This window comes from Pleurodeles waltl, chromosome 9 (genome assembly GCF_031143425.1).
Source record: "Pleurodeles waltl isolate 20211129_DDA chromosome 9, aPleWal1.hap1.20221129, whole genome shotgun sequence".
NCBI classification, from domain to species: Eukaryota; Metazoa; Chordata; class Amphibia; order Caudata; family Salamandridae; genus Pleurodeles; species Pleurodeles waltl.
In genome coordinates, this window is record NC_090448.1 from 28,139,579 (window position 1) to 28,165,983 (window position 26,405).

The following is a 26,405-nucleotide window of genomic DNA, read 5'->3' on the forward strand; positions in this document are numbered from 1 at the left end:
ATTTCTTACTAGTAGAAGACACATCTAGATTCTTCTTTACCAATTTTTCTATGGGACACACCCTCTCATTTGAGAGCACATGCCCCAATTACTCAATTTCTTCACAGCCAAACTTGCATTTTTCACTCTTAAATGTTATGCCCTGGTTTTTAAGAAGCTCCAGAAACTCTCTGATTGTGTTCATGTGATCCTCAAGAGATTTCTTGGAAATAAGAACATCATGCTAGAAGAATTTCACATGAAGCAAATGTGCAAATTAGTTTGTCATTAATCTCTTTAAAAAAAAAAAAAAAAAAAAACTGCAGCCACGGCACATAACCCAAAATGCATACAGTTAAATCTAAAAGTTATAAATGGTCTAATGAAACATAGGAGATTTTTTTTCGAGTCCTCTGTCTACCTGACCTGGTAATATGCTGAAGTTAAATCTAGTGTAGTGAAGTATTTAGCTCCAACTAACATGGAAATCATCTCTATTTTTTTTCAGCAGTGGAAAATGATCTACCCACCCGTTCATTCAGTTGTCTCAAACATACACAAATCTTAATCTCCATTGGACTTGGAGGCCACCACAATAGGCGCAAGCCACGCTAGCTTCTGCACGATCAATTATATCTTGTTCACAAACTCTGTCTGTTTATTTCTTCACGCTGTGTTGTAAAGACATGGCCATAATTCTTACTCTGCACACCTCTGGTGCAACATTAGCTTTCAAAACTATATAATGTATGTACCCATTCACATATCCAACCTTGCTGGAGAAAACATCAGGAAATTCCTTTAACAGCATGTCAGGAAAAATATCATGAGATTCCACCTTGTGTACTAATACCTATGAGGATGAGTTGGGATCAACATAAATACCCGATAATTTCTGATGAGGCCAACGTACATTGGTATCACCTTTTACTGGTACATAAAACTTTTTAGTAGTGTGATTACCTCTATATTCGATTTAAGCATCAAAATATCTTCTTAAATCTATAGGTTTTTCTACCATAGCTTAAAGGAAAAACATTGGGGGTCATGCATCACAACTTTACCTTCAAACAAACGTGCACAATCATGGTCTGAAATCAATGATATATGTGTACTGTACCCCATCATCATGATAAGTTACCTTATTTATGGAGCCTTTATCTGTGGGATGTTCACACTGACTTTTGGAACAGTGTTACCTTCATCTCTGATTTGAAAAATGACTTCTTCACCTTCTGAGAACGCCCCATTCACTGTTCCTCTTACTTACAAATGTCTACACCACTTAGCAAAATGTCCCTATTTCCTACATTTGTTGCAGACAATCCCAAGAGCAGGACACTCTACTATTTCCTAATTGATCAGGACTTCCATATAGGAAAAAAATGCACTTTGGGTTTGGCAGTATTCATCTTATCTGATAGAGACTTCTAGTTGCAGATTTCTTACCTTAGAATTTCCCCCAAATGTCAGTTTGGATGCAGAGATTTTTGTCGAGCAGTACCCCTGCGTGCCATCAGGTGGCATTGGTTGGCTTTGTGTCCGTCGCCTGCGTAATGCGTGACATGACTTCCTGGCTCCTATATAGGCTCCACTCGGGCACGCTGATGTTGTTTTTTGTTTTTTTGTTTTTTTTTCATACCAGCCAGCTCTGATCCGAAAAAGAGCTACCCCTCAGTCAGCTTTTGACTGGTCTTTTCTGATTTTTTATCGAAGATTTTTGAGTGTCTGCACTCCTGCTTCATCAAGGATGGCTTCACGTAAAACCGGGTTCAAGCCCTGTTGATCCTGTCATCGGGCAATGTCCATGACAGATCAGCACCTCGTGTGCTTGTGGTGTCTGGAGCGCGACCATGAGCTGAAGTCGAGTTCAGAGTGCTGGGCCATGAATATTAAAGCTTTGAGGATAGAGTCCCTAAGGCTGCTTGTGGCCATGCACTCGGCTCTGCTTCTCTCCTGATCTCGGTTGAGAGGATGGTCCTGGGGATGGTTGTGGTGCACCCCTTCATCTTCGTCTGACTCCACGTACTCGGGATGAGCTGGTAAGTTGAGGCACAAAAAGAAGTTGAAAAAGAAAAAAAATTATTCTACTTCACCCCATCCATCGGACCATGAGATGAGGGAAAGGTAGCGCCGTCGCTCTAGGCCTCCGTCCTCAGAGCCTGCATCTGGGTTGGCTCCGTGCGTCCCCAAGTTTCTGGGGGCTGTAGCAACCCCTGCCCAACTTAGTTTTATGAGGACATGTCACTCATCTTTGGGTAGACCAACTCCTCTAAAGTGTCTTCAGGCCTTGTGTGGTCAGCAGGGGCCCCCTTGAGTTCCACACCGGCAGATTCAAACTTTGCTTCAGGGGGTTTCCTGGATCCGAACCAGCATCGGTCATACCACCTCGACCTTCGCCGACGCTAGTTCTGACATTGATGTTCCCAATGCCACATGTGCTCCCGGGTGGTGTCAACCCCATCCTTATTGCCGACTCCCGGCACAGGGCCGGATCTGCGATTCTGACTTCTGAAGGGGCCTTACCCCCATGTTTGATCTTGGCCCTTAATATTATGGGTTGGGGTACGGTGAGGGGTGGGAGTAGTCACTGGACTCTTTACAATACCTACTCCAAGACCCTAAGGACTGGCATATGGACCTGGGTGAGGCCTGTGGGTTGGATACTTCCCCACACACTGGCATTCTTTCTCACGCCTACCGTGGCTACAGAGGGGAGAACGTCCTATTCAATGATGGTGTGAAAAGCGCGCAAGGTCCTGGACCTCGAGCTACCTTCGGTGGCAGTCAGGACTAACCTCCTGACAGGTGCTTCAGCCTGGGGCTTCCTCCTCTGAAGCCCTTTTTCCCTTTAATGAAACCCTTACTGATGTCCTTCTGATTGCCTGGTCCAATCCCAGCACACAGGCTTCTGTGAACAGGGCAATCGTCTGCCGCCATAGGCCTGCTCCAAATGATCCAGCGTTCCTGATGCAACACCCCACACTTTGGAGCTTGGCTATCCAAGTCTCTGTGTCCCTTGGTGCATTCCCTTCCACACACCTGGATAGGGGATCCAAGAGCCTGGGCCAACCTGGGAAGACTGTTTGCTTTCTCCACCCTGGCATTGTGGTCCTTGAACACCGCATGACTTTTGGGCTGTTACACCCATACTTTATGGGACAGGGTTGAGCAAGTGCTCCCACAGGACTCTGAGGAGGCCCGGGCCATGCTCTCCCAAGCAGTTGCGAGGGACACAGGGAAGTTCACAGTTAGATGTGGGCTTCACACGACCGACCCATTAGGCAGGGCAGTTGCATCAACGGTGGCCTTGAGTCGCCACGCCTGGTTGAGAACATCTGGCTGTTCGGGGGATGTCAAGTCTACCCTTATGTATATGCCCTTTGATAGCACCCTTTTCTTCGGAGACAAAGCAGACTCAACGGTCTAGCTCTTTAAAGAGTCTCATGTTACTGCCAGGTCCTTGGGCCTCGCAGCTGCCCCTCGCCCCTTCAGTCTGCTTTTTGCCCCTTTCGTGGCTATGGAAGGGGCACCCCACCACGTCCCTTTCACTCCAACCACCTTGCTGCGCATCCTGCCCAGCCTCTGCGTGGCTGGGGACATGGGATCCACCGACCTCTTGGATCAGGGAGCCAGCAATCTGTGCTCCAATTTAGGCTTACCAGTGCCCCTAGAGTGTTCATCAAGGTGATGGCGGTGGTCCCAGCTCATGTGAGCAGGTCAGGGGTTTCAGTCTTCCCCTACCTCGACGACTGGCTGTTGAAGGTGGGCTCGCTCCAGGCTGTTGTCTCCCATCTTCAGACTATGGCGGACCTCCTGTATTCGCTGGGGTTCACTGTAAAGGTGGAGAAGTCACACCTGACTCCCTCTCAGACTTTCCCTTTCATTGGAGCTGTTCTAGACACAGTGCAGATTCCAACAGCGAGTCCAGGATATTCAGGCTATGATACCAATGTTTTAGCCAGTATCCTGGATTTCAGTGAGACTTACTGAGGCTGCTGGTCCTCATGGCCTGCAGCATCCTGTTGGTCAATCGAGCTAGATGGCATATGCAGGCTCTGCAGTGGGACCTGAAGTTCCAGTGTGCGCAGCATCAGGGGAATCGCTCCGACTTCATCCAGATCTCGGAGGGAACTGCACAAGATCTGTTGTGGTGGCTAATGAACTGCGATTGGGTCAGATTCAGATCCCTCTCCCTTCCCCAACGAGATCTGACAGTAGTGACAGATGCGTCACACCTGGGATGGGGCGGCCATCTGGGAGTGGTGGAGATCAGAGGCATCTGGTCTTCAGTGGAGCCCGGACTCCACATCAGCCGGTTAGAGTTCCAGGCGATCATTCTGACTTTGAAAGGATTTCTTCCCTCTCTCAAAGGGAAGGTAGTGCATGTGTTCACGGACAACATCACCACCATGTAGTGTACAACAAGCAGGGTGGCGTGGGGTCGTGGGCCCTTTGTCAGGAGGCTCTGAGCCTCTGGTCATGGCTGGAACATCAAGTTATTTCCCTTGTGGTACAATACCTGACGGACTCTCTGAACACCAGAGTGGAGGAACTCAGTCGACAATGCCTGGTGGATCGTGAATGGCATCTCCATCTGGAGGTGGTGCAAGGTCTCTTTGAGCAGTGGGGAGAGTCTTGGTCAGATCTGTTCGCCGCCACAGAGAACACACAATGTCAGCAGTTTTGCACATTGGCGTTTCCAAGGCAGCACTCCCTTGGTGAGGCTTTTCGTCTCAAGTGGAGATCAGGCCTCCTGTATGCCTTTCTGACCAGAGTTCTCAAGAAGATCAAGAACGACCGGGCCCAGGTAATCCTTGTGGCTCTGGACTGGGCACGGAGACTCTTGCATCCCAAACTGTTGATCATGGCCTTTGGTCCACTGATCAGACTGCCCCTTTGGAAAGATCTTCTGTCGCAGCAGCAGGGGAGGGTTCGCCACTCGAACATGTCCAGTCTCAGCCTTCTTGCGTGTAGATTGAGCGGCTGATCTTTCACCAGAAGTCTGTAACGTTAACTTGGCAGCCAGGCATCCCTCCACCAAAACGGTATTAACCTGTCATTGGAACAAATTTGTGGCGTGGTGTACCGACAGGTCTGACATCTGACCCCTCCGCCCCCCCTAATATCTCTGCCCCTCTTTCTGAGGTCCTCTTGTTCATACTTTCTTTGGCCCAGCAGGGCTCTGCTTTGGTTAAGGTTTTTTGGTCAAAGTTTATTTGTCTGCTCTCCGCATTTCGGAGGTTACCTGACCAACCCTCTTTATTTCAGTCTCCTTTTGTGAGTAGGTTCCTTAAGGGTCTTACCAATATGTTTCCTCAATCCCCATTCATCATGCCCCAGTGGGATTTGAATTTGGTTCTGACATTCCTAATGTGCGCTCCTTTTGAGCCTCTCCACAATTGTCCTCTCAGACTTTTGACTTTAAAAACAGCCTTCCTTGTGCCCTTTGCTTGTGCCCGTAGGGTAAGTGAGCTGCAGGCATTATCCTCTAAGCTGACCTGTATTTCCATCTATCCTGACAAAGTGGTGCCTTACACTAGGGCCCTTGATTACAAGATTGAAGGACTTGAGTATCAGATCATGTTTGAACATTTCTAAGAAGCCACCTTCTGTCCATCTACCCATATTCATTAGAGGTCTCCTATAGTCTCGGGTACATCTTCCCATGCATCTTTTTCAGGACTGAGGAGGCCTTTCTGGCTTTCACCTACATATATCCATCTGCCAAGCACATCTCCGAATGGCACTTCATGCAGTGTGTTGGCTTGTATATGTTTTCAGGATTGATGCCATGTTCTTATTCAGAATTTGTTCACAAGAATCCTGTGCAGAGCTTAGCTGCCACCAGCAAGCCAGTTGTCATCTGTTGGTTCTGATGAAGGCTCTATGGCATAAAGGTACACAACTATATGTATGAAGCAGTGATTTTGATACACTGTCCATGGCGTAATCCATTTTACGACCGCAGTGCATGAGGCGAAAATGAAGCAATGGTAATTGAGTAATGTGGTCAGTGGCAGGTCTAAATCTTTCTGGTTGTAAATGTTGGACTCGGTTATATTGAGAGGTGGGTGCAGATGTAACCAATGGAAATGTTTTTAGCTTCGATCATGTTATTGATATAAATATTGGTACCCTGATTTTTTTTTTTTTGTTAAATACATTTTTCTTATAAATGCGTGCTCCCACAGATTTCTTACCTTAACCCTTCCAGGCCCAAGCTCATCCCGAGTTTGTTTTGTTTGTTTTTTGTTTGCTGCGATAGCAAAGCACTAGGTAGTGCTAGTTGACATAATGAAAAGCCCTCTCAGACGCAGATAATGACATCTGCATAGACGAGGATCCATGTGCTGGCACCAGTGACCCCAGTTTCTTTCGTTCCAGGCATTTATATTTAGTTGCCATTTTTGAAAGACTGGTTTTAACAATGTATATCACTTTATCTGGAGTGCAATGGCATACAAACATGTATGTTGCAAAATTAAGATGTATATAAAATTACTAAAACTGTATAGAGGAAGTAACTCAACTCGTCCCTTTTCCTTTAACATAATTTGCTGATAGAGGCCATTCTGAAGGCGCCTGGGAGGTAGCCACAATGGCGCTAGCATGGCACACAACTAGTCCTGACCCAAGGGCACACCCCATGCCAGCATCAAAGTATTAAGAATTGTTACGAGTTGCCGGAGCGCATCTTGCAAACCTTTAGGGCGGATCCACTGGAAATCTTTTGTTAAATATATTTTTTTCGAAAGGTACATCAGATTTTACCTCCTGCATGTTTAAAAATATAGGATTCTGAGAAAGAAAAAAAAGTACTTTAGAAGAAAAATACTAGTCTATACTTTCTTTGACTGTAAGAGAAGGGTTACCGAATGTTCTAGAAGCGTCCTTTTTTTACCTTTGCAGCCCTGCACCCACACTTGTGCTCCATCTTTCCTGTTACCCCCTAGGATGCAGATTATTCTCATTTCCAGAGTTAGTGCTGGTCTGAATCATCTCACGTGCAGATGTTCTACCAGTCTGTATTAAAGTGCTCTGAGGGAACTGTATATTGATTTTCACTTTGGTTTGTCCTTCATTGGTGGTTGATAGCGACTGCAGGTGGAAGACGTTCTTGCCGCTTCACTAGGTTGAGGGTCGGTGTCTCTAACTCGCTTCTAGCAGCATCTGGAATATAATGTCTCACCTACAGTAACATTCTGTGCCCAGAGCTCCCTTTTCATACCTCCCATCGACTGCCATCTGCAGGGCTTCCATCCATGTCCCAGAGAAGGTACAAATGGACTTCTGTTGTCTATAAAGCTCTGCACGTGGTATTCCTTGACAGTGGTGGACCCAAGCCTCTCCCTGGTGTTTTTTTTTTTTTTTCCTAACGGTGAAGTCCTGTTCCACAAACACAATTTTATTCCGACAGAAGTAACACTTACAGTATAAAATTATTTGCTATTCAATTAGTTTCTGGTTGGGGTAATGATTAAAGCGAAGATTTAAATGCAGTTGAACCACCAGCTGAAAGTACATTCAGTAACTCGCTTTTGTGTTGAGATCCTGCTTAATACCCCCATGAACTCTTTGTTGTGTACCCCTGAAGTAAATCAGCTTCACCTGAGGCGTGTGTAGATCACACCTTCCACACATCTTGAATCACACTGTGCCGTTTAATGGCATACGGCATGCATTGCATGAGATACTCTGTGGTGGTCGCGGGACAGGGCCACATACAAACTGAAGGCCTTTCTTCGTACTCTGATTGAGGCTTTAACGGGTAAGTGGTCAAATGTGTCTTTTCAATAAAGCTGCAATAAACTTCGTATCCAATAACTGTGTGTGTGTGAGAGTGACATTTGCTATCAAGACATGTAAGTGTACGATTGCTTCAGTGGTCACTGTGTGTCAAGTCAGTAGATAATGTTTTTGCAAGATAAGATATAGCCTATTCTTAAAGTAATAGTTAATCCATGGTTCATGGAAGACGTCTTTGTAAAGGGAGGCTCTATAGTTCATCAGTGGCTGTTCTCTGCGGGCCTCATGGTGGTCTCTGTTTGCTTCTCCGAGACATTTCCACCGACATATGTAAAGCCCCCTCAAAGACAAGATGTTCGTCTAATATTGAGACTTTGTGAACCTCACTTCTTCTGTTTGCTTCTCCATTAGTTTGTATTTTCAGTGTTTTTACTTTATTCCGTTAGGTTGTTTGAACCTCCGTTAGGAAGAAAATACAGCTGTAAAAATATATGTGCATTTTCAGCAGTATGTAATTTTATTGAAAAACATGTGGACATTTTTGACTAACATCTGGCGTCTTCTGGTTGCAGGGTGTCGGGCAGGTGCCATTCGTACCAGGCTTAAACCCGGAGGGACCCCCTGTGCAGGAAGAGGGTGTCCCTGGTCCCTTCTCCCATACCGCAGACCCAGATCCCCCTTACAGCAACATGGAGGAAGTTGACTGAAAAGGCAACGGGGATGCTGTTTGTAGGAATTCGCTTTGATCCGGAGTGGCACAGTTTGGGACAGTTGTACATAGAAGTTTGGACTGTTTGGTTTTTGTTTTCTTCCCTTCGCAAGACTTCAGCTGTTTCCAATGCGCACAGACCTGTCCTGTTTCAGAGTTGGGGCGGCACTGCATTGTAAAATATATTGACCTATACTCTGTCATTAAGAGCACCCAAGCACCTTGTTTGCCATCCACTCTGGAGTGGATGGTTTGCTTTTTTTCTCTGCCTCACCTTCCCAGTTTCATCCCGTGGATACACTTCAAGAGAGCGCGCAATGCCTTCGTCCTGTCCACCCATCACCGTTGCATTGGAAGCTCCCAGTATCCATGGAATCAGTGGCATTGCTGTTTCTCCGTTTTTTGTTTGTGTTCTCTTCTGCCATTGGTGCTTCTGCGTGATCTTTATGAGGAGAGAGCATAACCGAGTAAATTGGATCATTGACTTTGTGAGCGGTCACTGAATTCACGATGCAGGAACTGCTTGGACCGTTTGGTGCTCCTTGACTTTGCTCCCACACGTTGCTCTCTCCAGATTGAGTGCAATGCAAGGGACAGTGCTGAATGTCTGAGACAGATTGCAAACAATCTGCCCTGCATTCTTGTTCTCCTGGCAAAATCAAGGCGAGAAAGAGTGGGAAATCATGGCATTGAGCTAACGGCAATTGCACTATGTTAAAAGCACTACAGACATGCAACAGACCAACTGGCGTTCAATGAAATGGGGCGAGATGGTGGTTCCTTGAAGGACCTGTTGCTAATTGCTGAGGAGTAACCTCAAAAGTTTGTTTCCTAGTTGTGGTAAATGTCGGTCAAGCTGGGAGTGTATCCTGCTATCTGCAAAGTGAGATTATTTTTCCTTTTGGAGCCTGGCACTAATGGAAGTTGTGCTGCTGTGTGATGATCTTTTGTTTTCATCTGAAGGAGGTTGTCAATGAGGTATGAACCAACCATGGAGTCATCGCGTGCTGCAGCCCAGTCAGCTGTCGGACCGTGCTGCACCTGCCTTGCAGACTGCAACGATGATGCACCACCACGCGGATGGTCTGTTGCAGGCTTTACTGCCTTGTCAAAGAGACCATGCTAGAGTAAAGAGGCGACAGCAGATACCCAGGCCCTCAGCCAAGAATTGAAAGCTTCATCTTCATTTGGCTGGTGGCAACGATGGTGGTCTTTTCCTTGTACCAGCAGCCAGAGTTCAGCAGTTACCTCAAAATATTCCATATGAGACATGATAGCAAATACTATATGGTCTCCTGGAAGGAAATGATGCAGCATTGTGGAGGAGTTTGACACGGGATATGTGCATGCATTTTGTCTTACAGATAATGTGCATCTCTGGTTGTGACACACCAGTTTAATTTAAAGTAATAAAATGGTTGTCAGATTCTAAAAATGGCCGGAGAACCGTTCTTAAATCATATAAATTAACAAAAATGTTTTTTTTCAACAAATTTTACTCTACTTCTATTTGTTTCTCAATTCACTGCTTGATAAAAAAATGTGTTTTCTTCTCGTTCAGCTGCTAAAAGTCTGCCAAAGTCTGTTTACAGGCAGGGGCACTTAAGCACTGGATTATTGATGCATGCAGGACTTGAAATCGCTTTAGTCTGAACCTCAGCAGATAAAAATATCCCCCACTATTCATGGCTTCCATTAAATGCATTAGGGAGCAATTGTCAGTGTTTCCACACAGCCAACTATGACATTATAATAGGCCCTTTTCATTCTTTTCTTTTTTAATTGTGGCAGTTTCTTGGAATCCGTTCTCCTAAGTCTCAGCAATTCATTTTTGGGTTTCACAGTTCAGGAAATTTTAGACCATGTTGTTGTGTTTACACAATTGATATCTGGTCTGTGGCTACTTTCAGGTAGCTGTGATCTGACCTAAACCAGCACCACTCTCGTGTACAGCGAGTTCCTATTGCCCCAAACCATTGTAATATGGTCAGTCGTATTATGTTACTTAGCTCACGTCCAGTTTGTTGAAGTGTTGCACAGATTGGAGCAATAGCTGTAATTCTTAGTCCCTACAGCCTTGAAGCTGCTTTCAGTCTTTAAAAGCGGAACATGGAAGAGGTCGTTTGAAGAACCCCTCACCCCCTCTGTTTAATGCAGTGCTCAATTAATCATATATCCTTGGCGCAAAAATGGCACCATTGTGTAAGACTTTTACACTTGTCCCTGGCTTTTCTGAATTATTTGGCATGTCTGTGTCCCAGCCCTATGAATTCTGTCCATTCAGCCGCCTTTTTGGGGAAAAAACATTCTCCAGTGTTCCTCCTGCAACCTATCCATTTTAAATTATTTTTACTGCTAGCACCAAAGACTATTGTCCTGCACCTTGACCACCAACTGGATCTGTTTTTTAGAAACCCAATGCCAGGGCTTGTTTTATTGTCAGCTTAACTGCTGCTCGTCTCCAGGCCCAACATTCAGCACCGCTGTGTCGCTGCAGAAAGGCATCTTAAATGAAACCGATTTTTCATTATAACATTTTAGATGATAGCGAATCTATGATTCATAAAAATGATCCAGTGTGTTTTCCAAATGCTATTTACGATTGGGTTGTATGTTGAGTAGGACATGTTTTTGGAAACTCCCACCTGAGCGATGTCCATTTGAACCTGCCTTACAAAAGTGGCCCAGTAGCGTTGTCTGCAGGTTGCCCTCTTCTGGTGATCCATGGGCCCTCAGTTAATCTCTAAGGATATTGTGGTCATGCAACTTATACGTGACTGCCATGTTTGGAAAAGTTGATGAATCAAGCATGGAATTTGGCCTGGCTTAGGAGACACATATCCCGATTCCACTCTGTCTAGTCATTCTGCATACAATGTTGGTGTGTATGTGTTGTGTGATGGTAGCAAAAGATTTTGGAAGGGTCTTTATTGGGTTGAGAAAGGACCATGAACGCCTGACCCGTTTCCATAATGAATATGGCAACTGGAGACCAAATGTGGCTCTTTAAAAAAAAAAAAAAAAAAAAAAAATATCCCAAAGATCATTGCTTTAAAAATGTTGCACAGCTTTAGCTACTTTCTTAGAGGTAAGGCCAATTGCTTCCTCAGTTTGCAGTTTGTTTGATGTTTTGAGTTAATGAAAGCCATGACCACACTATTGATGCATCTCCCAGAAGCCAACATCCCACTGGTGTGTTTGGTTGGAAGTTCAGATTCTTATACAAGCTGCACAGTGTAGCATAAAATATGGCTTGCATCAGAGTCCTCTGTGTGCAAGACCCAGATCTTTGACATAAGATAGACTGCGCAGACTAGTGTGCACAGACGGCAACACAAGCTCCTGCCTGGCATGTATGAAGTAGCTGAAGCGGCAAATCTGGGTCGTAAAATAAATATCCACCCCCACCTCCCTTATCAGGGAATACTCCTCACCGAACACATGTTGGTAGCACTTGGCCCCAATTTTGATTTTTGGCTGCCTATTTTCATGCAAAGTCAACGGTGGAAAACAAGGCTGTGAACAGTGGGCAACAAAGTACAGCAGTGTGTGGGACTGTACGGGCTCTGATCTTTTGTGTACGCGATAACCACGAAAATGGATGTTGGCTGGGCACCCATGCTCTACTTTAAAAACTCGGTTCTAACTGTGAGTCGGCAAGTCACATGAAAAAAATGCCATTCTGTCACATTGTCTTTAAAGTTTGCTGCATTTGGGACGTTGATTGCTGCTGTTAAAATGTATTTAATAACGAAATAAATTTTAATTGTGATGTATGCACACGTTCTCTGTCTTGTCAGCACGCTTCCACGTGCACTATTTGCTGCACTTTGGTGATTTTGCTTTGCATCCATTGTGCTAGTATGTGTAGGTTGTGGTGTTGTATGTGTAGTTTGTGGTGGTCTCCGACATACAGTTCAGTTTGGGGCAACATTATTTTGAAACTAATCTTAATATTTTGCCAACTTTAAAGGGAAGGGTTTGAACATTTAACCCTTTTAAGTTATCCTAAATTGCAGCTAATGTAATTTGAAATTGCTTTTTTAACTTTTTTCCTTAATCTACCGAATACCAGCTATTAAGGTAGGTATCTGATAGCGACTTCTAGTAGTAGATTTCTTACCTTTGAGTTTCCCTCAGGCGTCAGACTGGATCCGGTGATTTTTGTGAGCAGTACCGCTGCGCACTGTTGGATGGCGTTGATCGGTTCTGCGTCCATGCCGGATATGATGTCTCAGTTCCTATATAGCCGCCACCCAGCGAGCTGATGTCAGTTCTTTTCTTTCTGTTCCACAAAGCTCTGATCCGAAGAGAGCTACCCCTCAGTCACTTTTTCATTATTTTTTTGGAGCATTCTACTCCTGGTGCATCAAGGATATTTTCTAGAAAGACAAGCTCCAAGCCCTATGGATCCTTTCATTGGGCCATGTCCATGACGGATCCGCACCTCATGTGTCTTTGGTGCCTAGAGCGCTCTTGCTCCGAATGTCGGGCAATGCGACTGAAGGCTTTGAGGTAGCGGTCCCTAAAGCTGCTTTTGGCTCGATGCTCGACTCCGCGCAAGTCGAGATCTCGGTGGAGAGGACATCGTCCCCCTACTTCAAGACCTTAAGGCAATCTGGTAAGTCGAGGCATAAGAAGTCAAAGTGTTCTTCAACTTCGCAGCCAACGAGATGAGGAAGCATTGACGTGTTAAGTCTCGCTCTGCAGAGCCTGCACCTGGGCCGACCCCATGCCTCTCCAAATTTCTAGAGCGACCCCACTGCCCAACTCGGAGAGTTTTACGAGGCCACTCACCTCATTGTTGGTCAGCCCGACACCACTGGAGCACCTTTGAGGCCCCATGGAGTAAAAAAGGGTCCATTTGGGTTCAGCGGCAGCTCAGCCTCTGCACCAAGGGACACCTAAGGATCCAGTGCGACCGTTGTCAGTCATACTACCCCCGGTCATACCACCTCAACCTTCCACGATGCTGGTCCACTCCTGGTGCAGTAGGCACCCACGGGGTGGCGCCATCCCCATTGCAATCCCCCACTCTGACCTGAATGGGTGCCGTACTGTGCTGATTCCAATGCCCGCAGGAGCCTTTCCTCCTTGGTCGAATCCTGAGCCCTTTTCTTATGGTTTGGGTTTCTGAGATGAATGGGAGAGGTCGCTGGATGCTTTAGAATAGCAACTCCACAAAGAACCTATGGACTGGCGTACAGACTTTGGTGAAGCCTGCAGACTGGATACTTCTCCAGATACTGGCATGCTTTCTCCCCTTACAGTGACTTTGGAGGAGTGATCTTCTTACTTAATGGTGGTGAGGAGGGCGGCTGAGGTCCTGGACCTTGGTGGCCGCCAGTTCTATTCTATTGACAGAGGTGCTACAACCGGGACCTTCCATCTCAGAGCCCCTGCTCCCTTTTAATAAGGCCCTTATGGACGTCCTACTTGCTACCTGGTCCAAACCCACCAGTGACACCTGCAAACAGGACCATTACCCGCCACCTTCTACCCCCGCTCCGGGGGACCAAAGTTTCTTGTTGCAACACCCCACCCCTGAGAGCTTGGTTATCCAAGCCTCTACCTCCCAGGGTGCATTCTCTTCCACTCCCCCAGATAGGGAATCCAAACATTTGTGATCATTTGGGAAGAAGAGGATTTCTTCCGCCAGCCTTGCATTGCAGTCCATGAACACGGCATGGCTTTTGAGCCGTTATTCCCACACACTGTGGGATACGGTTGCGTATGTTTTTCCACCGGTCCTGAAGGAGGTCCGGGCTGTGCTCAGGCTATTGCCAATAAGAGAGACGCAGCAAAGTTCACAATCTGTTGCAGACTGGACATGACTGACTCACTGGGCATAGCGCTTTCATCAACCGTGTCCATGAGGCTCCACGACTTGTTGGTGGCATCTGGATTTTTAAGGGATGTCCAAGCTTCCTTGATGGACATACCCTTTGATGGCACCTGTCTCTTCGAAGCCAAGGCAGACTCTGCGATCAAGCCCTTCAAGGATTCCCAGGCTACGGCCAGGTCGTAGGACCTAGTGGCAGCCTAACGCACACCCGACCCCCTAAGTCTACCTTTCGCCCCTATTGTGGGCCTTCAACTGCATCCATTCCTGGCCAGAAACCATGCCATGCATGCTGCCCCCAGCCTCTGCATGGCAGAGGGTGCGGCATCCGCGACATCATAGATCAGGTGGCCAGCAGTCTGGACAGTCCGCCGCCCCATCCAAGCCACCCTCCCTCTCCCTCCCCCCCCCCCCCCCCCCCAAAAGCTCACTTGTTCCTTTTCCTGCAAGGAGGTTATGGCTCTCTTTACCATGAGAGCCATAGAGAGGGTTTCATTACCAGAAGTCCAAAAAGTTCGGTCCCTCAATTTCTTCCTCAACAAGAAGGTCAAGATGCTCACTCTGGCTCAGGTTCTATCTGCCTTAGACTGAAGAGACTGGATTGTAGCGTTGGACTTGCTGGAGGCTTCTTTCCATATTCCCATCCTGCCTACCCACAGTTGTTACTTGCGGTTCACAGTAGGCTACGAGCACTTTCAGTTTACTGTGCTTCCCTTTGGCCTTACTAGCGCCGCTCGGGTGTTCACCAAGGTGATGGCGGTGGTTGTAGCTCATCTGCGCAGATCAGGGGTTTCCCGTATCTCAACAACTGGCCGTTGAAGGCGGGCTCACCCCAGGCTGTCGTCTCCCACCTCCAGACTACGCGGACCTTCTGCATTTGCTGGGGTTCACTATAAATGTGCCAAATCACACCTGACTCTCTTTTATCTGAGCTGTTCTGGACACAGTGTAGTTTCAGGTTTTTCCTCCCAAGCGGAGAGTTTAGGATATTCAGGCTATGATAGTGATGTTTCAGCCTCTATCCTAGATTTCGGTGAGAATGACTCTAAGGCTACTGGGCCTTATGGCCTCCTGATGATGAGACATGCCAGATGGCATATGGGGGCTCTGCAGTGGGACCTGAAGTTGTAGTGTTTGCAGCATTGGTGGAATCTCTCTAACCGGGTCCAGATCTCAGAGGGACTACGAAAAACCTGCAGTGCTGGTTAACGAATTGCGATTGGGTCAGAAGCACATCCCTCTCCCTTCCCCAACCAGATCTGACAGAAGTGACAGATGCCCACTTCTGGGATGTGGCGCCCATCTGCGAAAGGTTGAGATCAGAAGCATCTGGTCTCCAGCGGAATCCAGACTCCACATCAACTTGTTGGAGCTCCGTGTGATCTGGCTAGCATTAAAAACATTTCTTCCCTCTATCAAACGAAAGATAGTGCGGGTGTTCACGGACAACCACCACCACTGTGTGGTACTGCAGCAAGCAGGGCGGGGTGGCGTTGTGGATCCTTTGCCAAGAGGCTCTGCATCTCTGGACGTGGCTGGAACAACAGAGATATCCCTGGTGGTTCAACATCTGGCGGAATCGCTGAACGCCAGAGCAGACAAAATCAACTGAATATATGTAGCGATACACAAATGGCGTTTCCATCCGGAGTTGGTGCAAGGTCTCTTTCAGTGGCGGAGAGAGCCAGGTTAGATCTGTTCGCCTCTGCAGAGAATTCAAAATGTCAGCAGTTTTGCGCTTTGGAGTTTCCAAGGTGGCAATTGCTCCGAAATGCTTTTCCTTTCGATTGAAACTCAGGCCTCATGTACGCCTTGCCACCCATATCCTTTCTGCCTAGAGTTCTCAAGAAGATCAAGAAAGGCCCGACCCAAGTAATCCTTGTTCCGCCGTACTGGGCACCGAGCCTGGTATTGTGAGCTGCAGAGCATGTCCATTGATCTTCCGATCACACTGCCCCTTCGGAAGGATGTTCTGTCGCAGCAACCAGGAAGGGTTCTGCACCCAAACCTCTACACTCTCCGCCTTCTTGCGTGGAGATTGAGTGGCAACAGCTTTTGCCCTTCCTCCCAAAGTCTGTAACATAATCATGGCAGCCAGGTGTCCCTCCACCGAAATGTTATACACCTGTCGTTGGAAGAAATTTGTGGCGTGGTGCACAGACCAGTCTGATGACCCCCTCTATCTGAGGTCCTATTGTTTATCCTTTCCCTGGCCCAGCAGGGCTCTGCTATGGGCACTCTTAAAGGTTATTTGTCTGCTATTTCTACCTTCTTGTGGCTGATCAACCTTCTTTGTTCAAGTCCCCTATTGGTTCCTCAGGTCTTGCACATCTTTTTTCCTCCATCCCCACTTATTATGCTGCAACAGGATCGGAACTTGCTTTTGAAATTTCTAATGTGCGCTCCTTTCGAGCCTCTCCACAATTATCCTCTCTGGCTTCTCACTTTGAAAACAGCTTTCCTTGTGGCCATTACATCTACCCGCAGTGTGAGTGAGCTGCAGGCATTATCATCTAAGACGCCCTACCTCTCCATCTTTCCAGACAGTGGTGCTTCGATCTAGGGCCTCCTTTCTGCCAAAAATGGGTATGCCCTTTCATGTAGGCAAATCCATCACCTGGCCTATTTTGTACGCACCCCTACATCCTTCTAAGGATGAGGAAAGGCTCCAACGCCTGGACCCCAAAAGAGCGTTGGCATTCTACCTTAATCGTATAAAAGACTTCCAGTTGGATGATCAACTCTTTGTCCGTTATGCGGGTGCAAAGAAAGGTTGGGCAGTGCAGAAGATGGGATGTTCTCTTTAATAAGATCCGCACGCACTGGCCAAGAAGCAACCACCCCCCGTAGGATTTGCATGCTCATTCTAACAGAGCTAAAGCTGCTACCACTTCGTTAGCACGTGGAGTTCAAGTCTTTGACATCGGTCAGGCAGCAATGTGGCAATCTCTGCACACATTTACTTAAACACTACTGCTTGGACATTCAGGTCCGTAGGGGCGGGGACTTTGACTGTTTGGTCCTGCAGGACTTTCTAGTATGAACTTGGTTCGCAGGCCCACCTCCAGGAATGGTATTGCTTGGGTATCTATTCAAAAGTAAGGAATCTGCAACTAGAAGTCTCTATCATATGAATAAGTTACTTACCTTCAGTTATGCCTTATCTGGTAGAGACAACATCTAGGTGCTTATACCTTACCGACCCACCCATCTTTCCCGCTCTGCAAACTGATTGCTAGGGGCAGGGTCTCCTCTTTCAGGGCCTTGGTTTTGGAGACACCAGTAGTCAGTTTCTTTATGGCTCTGCACTTCTGTCGTGGAAAGTTATGAAAAGAAACTGACATCAGTGTGCTGGGGTGGGCCCATATAGTAAATGCAAAGTTACATCTGGTGTGAATGATGCCAGGAATTGCTGCAGAGCCGATTGACGAAACCTAACGGGATGCAGGGGTACTGCTCAAGAAAATCCCCAGATCCAGTCTGACGCCTGTGGGAAATTCAAAGGCAAGGAATCTGCAACTAGATAATGTGCCTACCAGATAAAGCGGTACCGAAGGTAAGTAACTTGTTCTTTAATGCCAGACACTTAAAGTCAAATGTGGTTTTCGGGATATAGCAAAAGAATAGGCAGGAGCATGATGGGAGTTCAATCAATCAATAGTTTATTCGGTCCAGGTTTGGACCATTTGAGAAATTAAAAAATAATCATACATACAGAAGGATAAAAACCATAGACCATCAGGTAAAAAGAGACATTAGCAATTAGTACAATGCTTATATAAAAAAAGGGTTCATAAAACTACATAAAAAGTTTCATAAATAATTAAGACAAGACTCTTAAAATAGTGTCTGGATCTTGCCCTATACAAAAAGCTAAATGCTAAAATAATACGAATCAATTGTTAAAAACATATAAACTATTCTAAGACGGATTTGTACATAAGATAAGACATAGAAACTACATACAATAGGTCCTGTTTACAAAAGTTAGAAGTCAATCAGTGGAAAATGGAGCCCTAAGTTAGTCAGTTCTCTTAAATAGGTTGATCAGATAAATTGCATCTTGCCATTTATAAAATTATATGCGCCAAGGGGCTTATGAGTCACTTCAATTGGGGTAACCCACTAGACAACATGCTCGGAGATACAGTCTTATGTCCTTGATAGATCGCACTAATGATTTCGCCCAGACTATTATGACAGGATGCTAATTCGCTAACTTCTAGACCGTTCTTCAACCAGTGGATTTAAGATCTGTTATGATTCTACTGCGGATTTTCCATGCTGCTGCCAAATATTTAGAAACAGAGCTCACTACCAGCGTGGAAGTGTCATATTTACACATTCTATATACACTGTTTCGGTTTTGTGTTGACAGTGTTTTGCACAGAGGAATAATCCACTTCCCTCGAGGGCATTTGTACAAAGGACAGAAAAATAGGACATGCTCAGAAGTTTCCTTGCATAGATGGCAGTTTATGCATTTGTCAGATAAAGGACTATTGGTCGACCAGCAAGCCGTAAAGCTGTTGACTGCCAATGTTCCATATCTGAACTGAAGTAGTAAAGAGCGGGCACGGGCTGGTATAGGGAGATCCAGGAAGCTTTCAGGCAGAGGTTCGTGTTTGACCAGCAGAAACTCTGCTGTCAGCCGACCTAACCCAGTTGAGCCGAGAGATTCCTCATGAATTTTTTCCCACTATCGATCTTTGATCAGGCGTCTAGCGTTACCAGGAATCATCTCGGGATTCTCCCAATAATGGGATAAATTCAGTTTGACCCAAGCCGCTTTCATCTCCCTTAGCCACCTTACTTTTTCCCATCCGCAGCAAGGTGGCAATAGTTCTTTAACTGCTGACCTGAAGGGTTCGAGTTCTTCCGTTTTCCATAGTCTGACCCAGTACAGAAGTGGTCTTAAGCATGCTGTATCTTTAATGCTATTTAGATCCAGGTCCAGTCTTAGGGGGAGCATCGGCGAGCCCTTCCCTAGTCTGGATTTGTGTCTAAGGAAATTATTTTCTTTGATTTGAAGAGTGTCCAGTTGTCTGTGAGATCCCCAAAGTTCCGCTCCATATAGGGCTGCGGCACGGATTTGGGCTTTGTAAATTTCTGAGATAAGTGTCAGAGGGGGATTTATTGCAGTGCAAGCCTTACGTCCTATCGCTCCACATCTTTGGTTGATGGTTAATGCCCCTTTCCTTATAGCTGCATCCCAACTGCCCTTATCAGATAGTCTGATGCCCAGGTAATCGTATTCCATTACCCTCTCCAGGTGAATTGAGTCCATCTTTATATTTGCTCAAAGCTTCTTGTTCGGGGCACTGTATTTAATGAGTTTAGTTTTCTTAACATTTATATCTAACCCGTAATCTCTACAGAATACCCCGAACTGGTTAACCAGATTTTGGATTCCCATAGATGATTTAGACAGGAGGATAGTGTCATCTACATAAAGTAGGCATGGAACTTTGTTTCCGGCCAGCTTTGGGGAATCATTAATGCAATTTGCTAAATACTTGATACAATTATTTATGTATAGAAGAAAAAGAGTAGGGGCCAAAACACACCCCTGTCTGACTCCCCTCTCGATAGCCACTGCTTCTGTTAGATCACCATCCTTACCGCTCCTGATTTGTGCATAAGTATTCTCGTGTAGTCGGGCGATAAGTTTCAAGAGGCCGTGTGGGATACCCATATTGGCTAGTGTCAGCCATAGCTGGTTTCTGGGGACCAGATCAAACGCGGCTCTAAGATCAATAAAAACTACAAAAAGGTTGCCCCTTCCTACTTCCACAGTCTTCCATTTTATTGTTAAAAATCTTAGCACCTGATCTATGGTACTAACTGCTGGCCTAAACCCTGCTTGTAGATCAGAAATGGCATCGGTTTCCAGAATCCATTCTTCTAGACGGGACAAAATTTGCTTTGCAAAAAGTTTTTGGAAGTTGTCAAGTAAGGAGATTGGACGGTAGTTGACAGGGTTAGAGGGGTTACCTTTCTTAAAGATGGGAACTATCTCTGCTCCCATCCAGGAACTCGGGACAGGTGCTCCTGCAGTTACCGCATTGGAAATGAGGTTCAGATATGGGGCCCATATATCCGGGTTTGTCTTGTATAAATCGCCTGGTATTTTATCAAGGCCGGGGGCCTTTCCCCATTTCAGTGAAACGATCGCAGCCCTGGTTTCAGCCAGGGTAAATTCAATTTTGGGGGTCTCAGTAATCAAGATATGGCTCAATTCACTGGTAGTAACACTGGTAATCCCAGAATATAATCGGGAAAAGTGATCTGTCCACTCTACAGGGAGTATTGAGGCACCAGGTGAACGATTAGGTTCTTCACTGGCATCAGCCACCAGTTTCCAAAATTTCGAGGTGTAGTTTATTTTAGCAGACTCCAGGAGGGAAACCCATCTAAATTCATCCCATCTCCTACGGGCTCTACTTTGTTCCTGTTTATAATCTTTCCTAGCTTCCCTTATATGATCTGACTGGCCTCCTCTTAAAGCTCTCAGCAGTTTGTGCTGTGCTTCCCTGCATGCATCGTTAAACCACCTTGCGTTGCACTTCTTTTTAACTTCTTTTGCAGGCTCTTTAGTAAAAAGATTTTTTAGAGAATTAAAAAATTGAGTGTGGGCTGCTATAAGCCCACCACTATCTTCTAAAGGCTGAGAAATGCAATCCATGTGATCAGCCAACTGCCTGTAGACAGATGCCAAGGTGACTGTGTTGGTGTTCAGGGGTTCCCATCTGACATTTCGTCTATTGTTGCTCAGTGCGAGCTGTTGTTCGTGAGTCTTGTGACAGGAGACTTCAAGTAGGGGTAATAAATTCCTAAGAGATAAAATCAATGGCTCATGGTCACTTTCCTCATGTTCTACAATATTCATGTCAACCATATAGCCCCACAAGCGGATGTCAAGCAAAATATAATCTATCTGGCTCTTCTGTGTCCCGCGCCTAAATGTAGGGTGAAGATTTGGGTCCGAACGGGAGCGACCATTGCAGGCCCGCAGGACATGTGCCAACGTAATATCCACAACCTGATGTGTTAATCTATTTATTTTTGGTCTTTTGCTTGACACCAGTTGAGGGATACCCCAGTAGGCGTCTTCATCTTTGTATAGTTCCTGGGCCAGCAAATAGGGTTCGAAAGTGACATTAAAATCTCCTGCAATAAGAATAAAGTGGGAGGGTGATTTGCAAGAGAGAAAGCTGTCCAAAATAGTCAATGTGTCGGACTCATATTTGCTACCCAGGCTCCTGTTATAGATATTGATTATTAAAGGTGGTTTCTCGCTAAGGGATGGTATTGATAAACCGTTCAAATCGGGGCAGCCCAAGTCAATTGTTTCAACCCGGCATTTGAGGGAACAGCTAAGCCATATAAGCAGCCCACCTGAGGGTCTCCCTGAATTCACCTTAGTTGCTGGGACTCAGTAACTTTTATAACCAATTCTGTATTTAGGCTCCAGTGCCCACGTTTCTTGGAAAATACATATTTTATGTTCGTCTATGAATTTGCCCCATTCAGGGTTGTTCATTTTATTTTCCAACCCTGCAATATTCCAACTAAGGATGGTATCTAGGCCATCTGTTTTGGCTTGGGGAGCTTCAACCACAAGGTTCTCTCTTGCAAATGGGGTGTCGTGGGGAGGTTTTATACCCTTTTCAGTCATATATATACCAGCCACGTTTGAATTTCCCACTACAGTATCGCCCAAGATATTTCTTGTCCCGTCTAAAACGGGGGGTGGCGTGAGCAGTTCAAGTATCTGAGATGGTGGTGAATATCCATGCTTACTGGGGTCTATTAAATCCGTGGCTAAATTGGTCTCAATCACCTTGCCCTCCTTATTTGCACCCCCAATATAAGTTTCAGAACTCTGGGCACAGGAGGGAAGCCAGATACTAGTTTCCATCTTAGAAAGATCTGGCTGAACAAGTGCGGAAATTGACGTTGGGTCTCTGGTGTCTGCAGTAGGGGTTTGTTCAACCTCAGAATTACCTTGCCTTATTTCGTGTGTTTCAATGTTTCCGACTATAGGGCACTTCTTATCCCAATTTTTTTAACCTTGAGGCTGAAATGAACTATACACAGTGCTGGCTTTTAGTCAATCGATTTCAGAAAGCGAGAGCGAAAGGGGGCTGCGTCTCAGCTGGGGGTCAGGCTGCATCTGCACCCTAGTGGGACCTCTGAGTGGCATTGTTACCCCCTTAGTAGCTGGTACAGCCTTGTGAGGGTAGAAAGCCTGGAGCCTACATAGGGAGGTTACTCCCGCTAGAGGGTTAGATTGGCGAGTTAATATACTTCCAGGTCAGGTTTAAAAGGATGTTGCATAGCCTGGAAGGAGAGTGCAGCCATCTCACATTATGCAAATCCCACCCACTTTTGACTTGATGAAAGCTGCCCCACTACTGCATTCTGCTTCTACCCCACTCATAAAATAGTGCGAAATATCGGGCAAAAACTGTTAGTTGTCCAACTAACCAGTCATGCTGTATTGCATTAGTATGGCATCTGTGTATTACAACAAAAGACATCTAAACCTTCAGAAATAGAATAATTCTAGGTCTTCCCCATAAAAAGTATATAAATAAAGAAATTCACTGGAAAACACAAGGGTTGAAGTGGAGTTATAATTTGGTCATGTCATGCACAGTGTTACCATAAATGATGTAATTTCAGATGTGATTAGTGATGTTATCAGTTCTGTCATTGAACTTGTCATGAGTGATGTAATGCGTAAGGGTAAAAGCAGTGCATTGTGAGTGTGCGAGCTATAGTTAATTCATGGTGCAAGTTATAGTTACTTCAGTTAACTATAACTGGTGAATTTCAGTTTCTTTTTTAGTTTAAAATGTTTTTGTAAGTGACATTTTCACCTAACTAGAACATGACTTTCACCTTTGAGTTATTTTCAGTGAATTTGTAGCTTTTTGTAACAGAATAATAGATCATTGCTTTAACTTGCTATGCCAACCCCGCACAAGCAGCAGGCCCTCCACTATTTTTTCTGTGAGGCCATGGATCTGTGGTTCTTCCCCAAAATTACAAAAGGGGATTTGGTGGGAGTGGGGGGAGGTTCTAGCAAAAAAAAAAAAAAAAAGGTAACCCAAGGGGCCCTCCACAATGCCCGGGTGGGCCAGGATACCCATACTGGGCCCCATTGTGTGTGTGGTTTTTTTTGTTGTTTTTTTAAAATTATTATTCCCAAATTCCCGAGACCTAAAATGGCAGCCGTAACTTTTTCTTCAGATTGCAGCCAGCCAATCAGATCGCACAGGTTGAGCTCACAGACCCTCCTCATAGTACAGCAGCGTGAAACATACATATCTTTTGAACCTTAATTTCTCAAAAAGTAGTGAACAGATTTGCACCAAATCACAAAAATCTTGCTTTCTGTATATAGGTCTAGCTTCCTGCCAGATTTGGTGCATTTACTTAAAGCCTTTTTTTCTGAATCACTGTTGAATTTACGTAGGGAAAACTGCATGCAGAAAACGCATTTTGCCCCCCTACATATGCATATCATCAGACCACCAGGTGCATGGCTGTTTTTGTGGCACAGAAAAACATTTGATATGGGTAGGATGCCAAAGGAGGGTGGTTCTTTGATGCAGGGGCAAGTATGAGTTTTCCCATGCCACTCCAGGACAGGAGAGTTAGTGATCAGATATTGTCTGACCAGAGCACCTTCTGTTCTCTACCACTTGGTATCCCTGCAGGAAGTGTTTTGGGGTTGAATGCACTGAAGCATTAATGCAGCATTTACCACATCTATTTTCTGTCTAGACTGACATCATTACTTATAGAAAACCTTATATGACCATATAGGATAATGATAGAATGACGAACAGCAGTATTAGGACTTGCACATACATAGGGTGCCCGGCTTTACTTTAGCCGGATCTTTACAACTGAAACATCCCATGCTGCAGGTGAATTCGGAGTTTTGTTTAAAAAAACGTTATTTTCAGTTTTTATACAACTTTTAATTGACAGCTTTTCCAATTGTGGCATATACAGAGCTCAAGAGCGCTTAAGTCACGTAAGATTAAGACTTTACTGTTTACTGTTCGTAGGTCGGTACATGGTGCCTATACATTAGTCAGCGAGGTACACCATTATCTGACACTCACCCCTCACATGTTCCACTATAAATTGGCTATAAGCATATATCAGAGCTAAGCCTAGTGTGCAACTCGTAATTGCCGCCTTCTCCACTCCCACAGCGTTCCCACAAGCAGCCAGTTACCCCCACATGTTGTATTGGGTCATCACACCTATATGACTGGCATGCAGCAACGCCTTACTCAGGCATCCCTCCCCTCTGGGCTGTCAGTCACTTCATACTGGCATGCAGCAACGCCTTACAGAGGCAGCCCTCCCCTCTGGCCTGTCAATCACTTCATACTGACATCCAGCAACCCCTTACACAGGCACCCCTCCCCTCTGGGCTGTTATCCACTTCATACTGGCATGCAGCAACCCCTTACACAAGCACCCCTCCCCTCTGGGCCGTCATCCACTTCATACTGGCATGCAGCAACCCCTCACACAGGCCCCTCCCCTCTGGCCTGTCAGTCACTTCATACTGGCATGCAGCAACCCCTTACACAGGCACCCCTCCCCTCTGGGCTGTCAAACACTTCATACTGGTATGCAGCAACCCCTTACACAGGCACACCTTCCCTCTAGCCTCTCAGTCACATCATACTGTTATGCAGCAAACCCTTACACAGGCACCCCTCCCCTCTGTGCCGTCTCCACTTCATACTGGCATGCAGCAAACCCTTACACAGGCACCACTCACCTCGGGCCTGTCAGTCACTTCATACTGGCATGTAGCAACACCTTACACAGGTCCCTCCCCTTTGGGCCGTCATCCACTTCATACTGGCATGCAGCAACCCTTACACAGGCACCCCTCCCCTCTTGGCTGTCATCCACTTCATACTGGCATGCAGCAACCCCTTACACAGGCACCCCTCCCCTCTGGGCCGTCACCCACTTCATACTGGCACGCAGCAACCCCTTACACAGGCAACCCTCCCCTCTGGGCTGTCATCCACTTCATAATGGCACGCAGCAACCCCTTACACTGGCAGCCCTCCCCTCTGGGCTGTCAGTCACTTCATACTGGCATGCAGCAATGCCTTACACAGGCCCCTCCCCTCTGGGCCATCATCCACTTCATACTGGCATGCCGCAACGCCTTACACAGGCACCCCTCCCCTCTGGGCTGTCAAATACTTCATACTGGCATGCAGCAACCCCTTACACAGGCACACCTTCCCTCTAGCCTCTCAGTCACTTCATACTGGCATGCAGCAACCCCTTACACAGGCACCTCTCCCCACTGTGCCGTCATCCACCTCATACTGGCATGCAGCAACCCCTTACACAGGCCCCTCCCCTCTGGGCTGTCATCCACTTCATACTGGCATGCAACAACGCCTTACAGAGGCATCCCTCCTCTCTGGGCTGTCATCCACCTCATACTGGCATGCAGCATCCCCTTACACAGGCATCCTCTTTGGGCTGTCATCCACTTCATACTGGCATGCACAAACCCCTTACACAGGCCCCTCCCCTCTGGGCCATCATCAACCTCATTCTGGAATGCAGCAACCCCTTACACAGGTCCCTCCCCTCTGGGCTGTCAGTCACTTCATATTGGCACGCAGCAATGCCTTACAGAGGCATCCCTCCCCTCTGGGCTGTCATCCACCTCATACTGGCATGCAGCAACGCCTTACACAGGCCCCTCCCATTGGGCTGTCATCCACTTCATACTGGCATGCAGCAACCCCTTACACAGGCCCCTCCCCTCTGGCCTTTCAGTCACTTCATACTGGCATGCAGCAACCCCTTACACAGGCACCCCTCCCCTCTGGACCGTCATCCACTTCATACTGGCATGCAGCAACCCCTTCCAAATGCACCCCTCCCATGTGGGCCGTCATCCACCATATACTGGTATGCAGCAACCCCTTACACAGGTCCCTCCCCTATGGGCGGTCAGTCACTTCATATTGGCACGCAGCAATGCCTTACAGAGGCATCCCTCCCCTCTGGGCTGTCATTCACCTCATACTGGCATGCAGCAACCCCTTACACAGG

General features: G+C 46.4%; 1 protein-coding gene across 4 annotated transcripts in view; it reads left to right on the plus strand.

The window, feature by feature from the left end:
- USP19 (ubiquitin specific peptidase 19) overlaps positions 1-9,872 on the plus strand; it is a 458,230-nt gene extending 448,358 nt beyond the window's left edge. For all 4 annotated transcript variants that reach the window (XM_069206188.1, XM_069206190.1, XM_069206191.1 and 1 more), the window contains one exon: positions 8,301-9,872. In XM_069206188.1, coding sequence (XP_069062289.1) covers positions 8,301-8,435 — 135 coding nt within the window. In that variant the 3' untranslated portion in view covers positions 8,436-9,872. The remainder of the gene's footprint in view (positions 1-8,300) is intronic.
- The last annotated feature ends 16,533 nt before the right edge of the window (positions 9,873-26,405 follow it).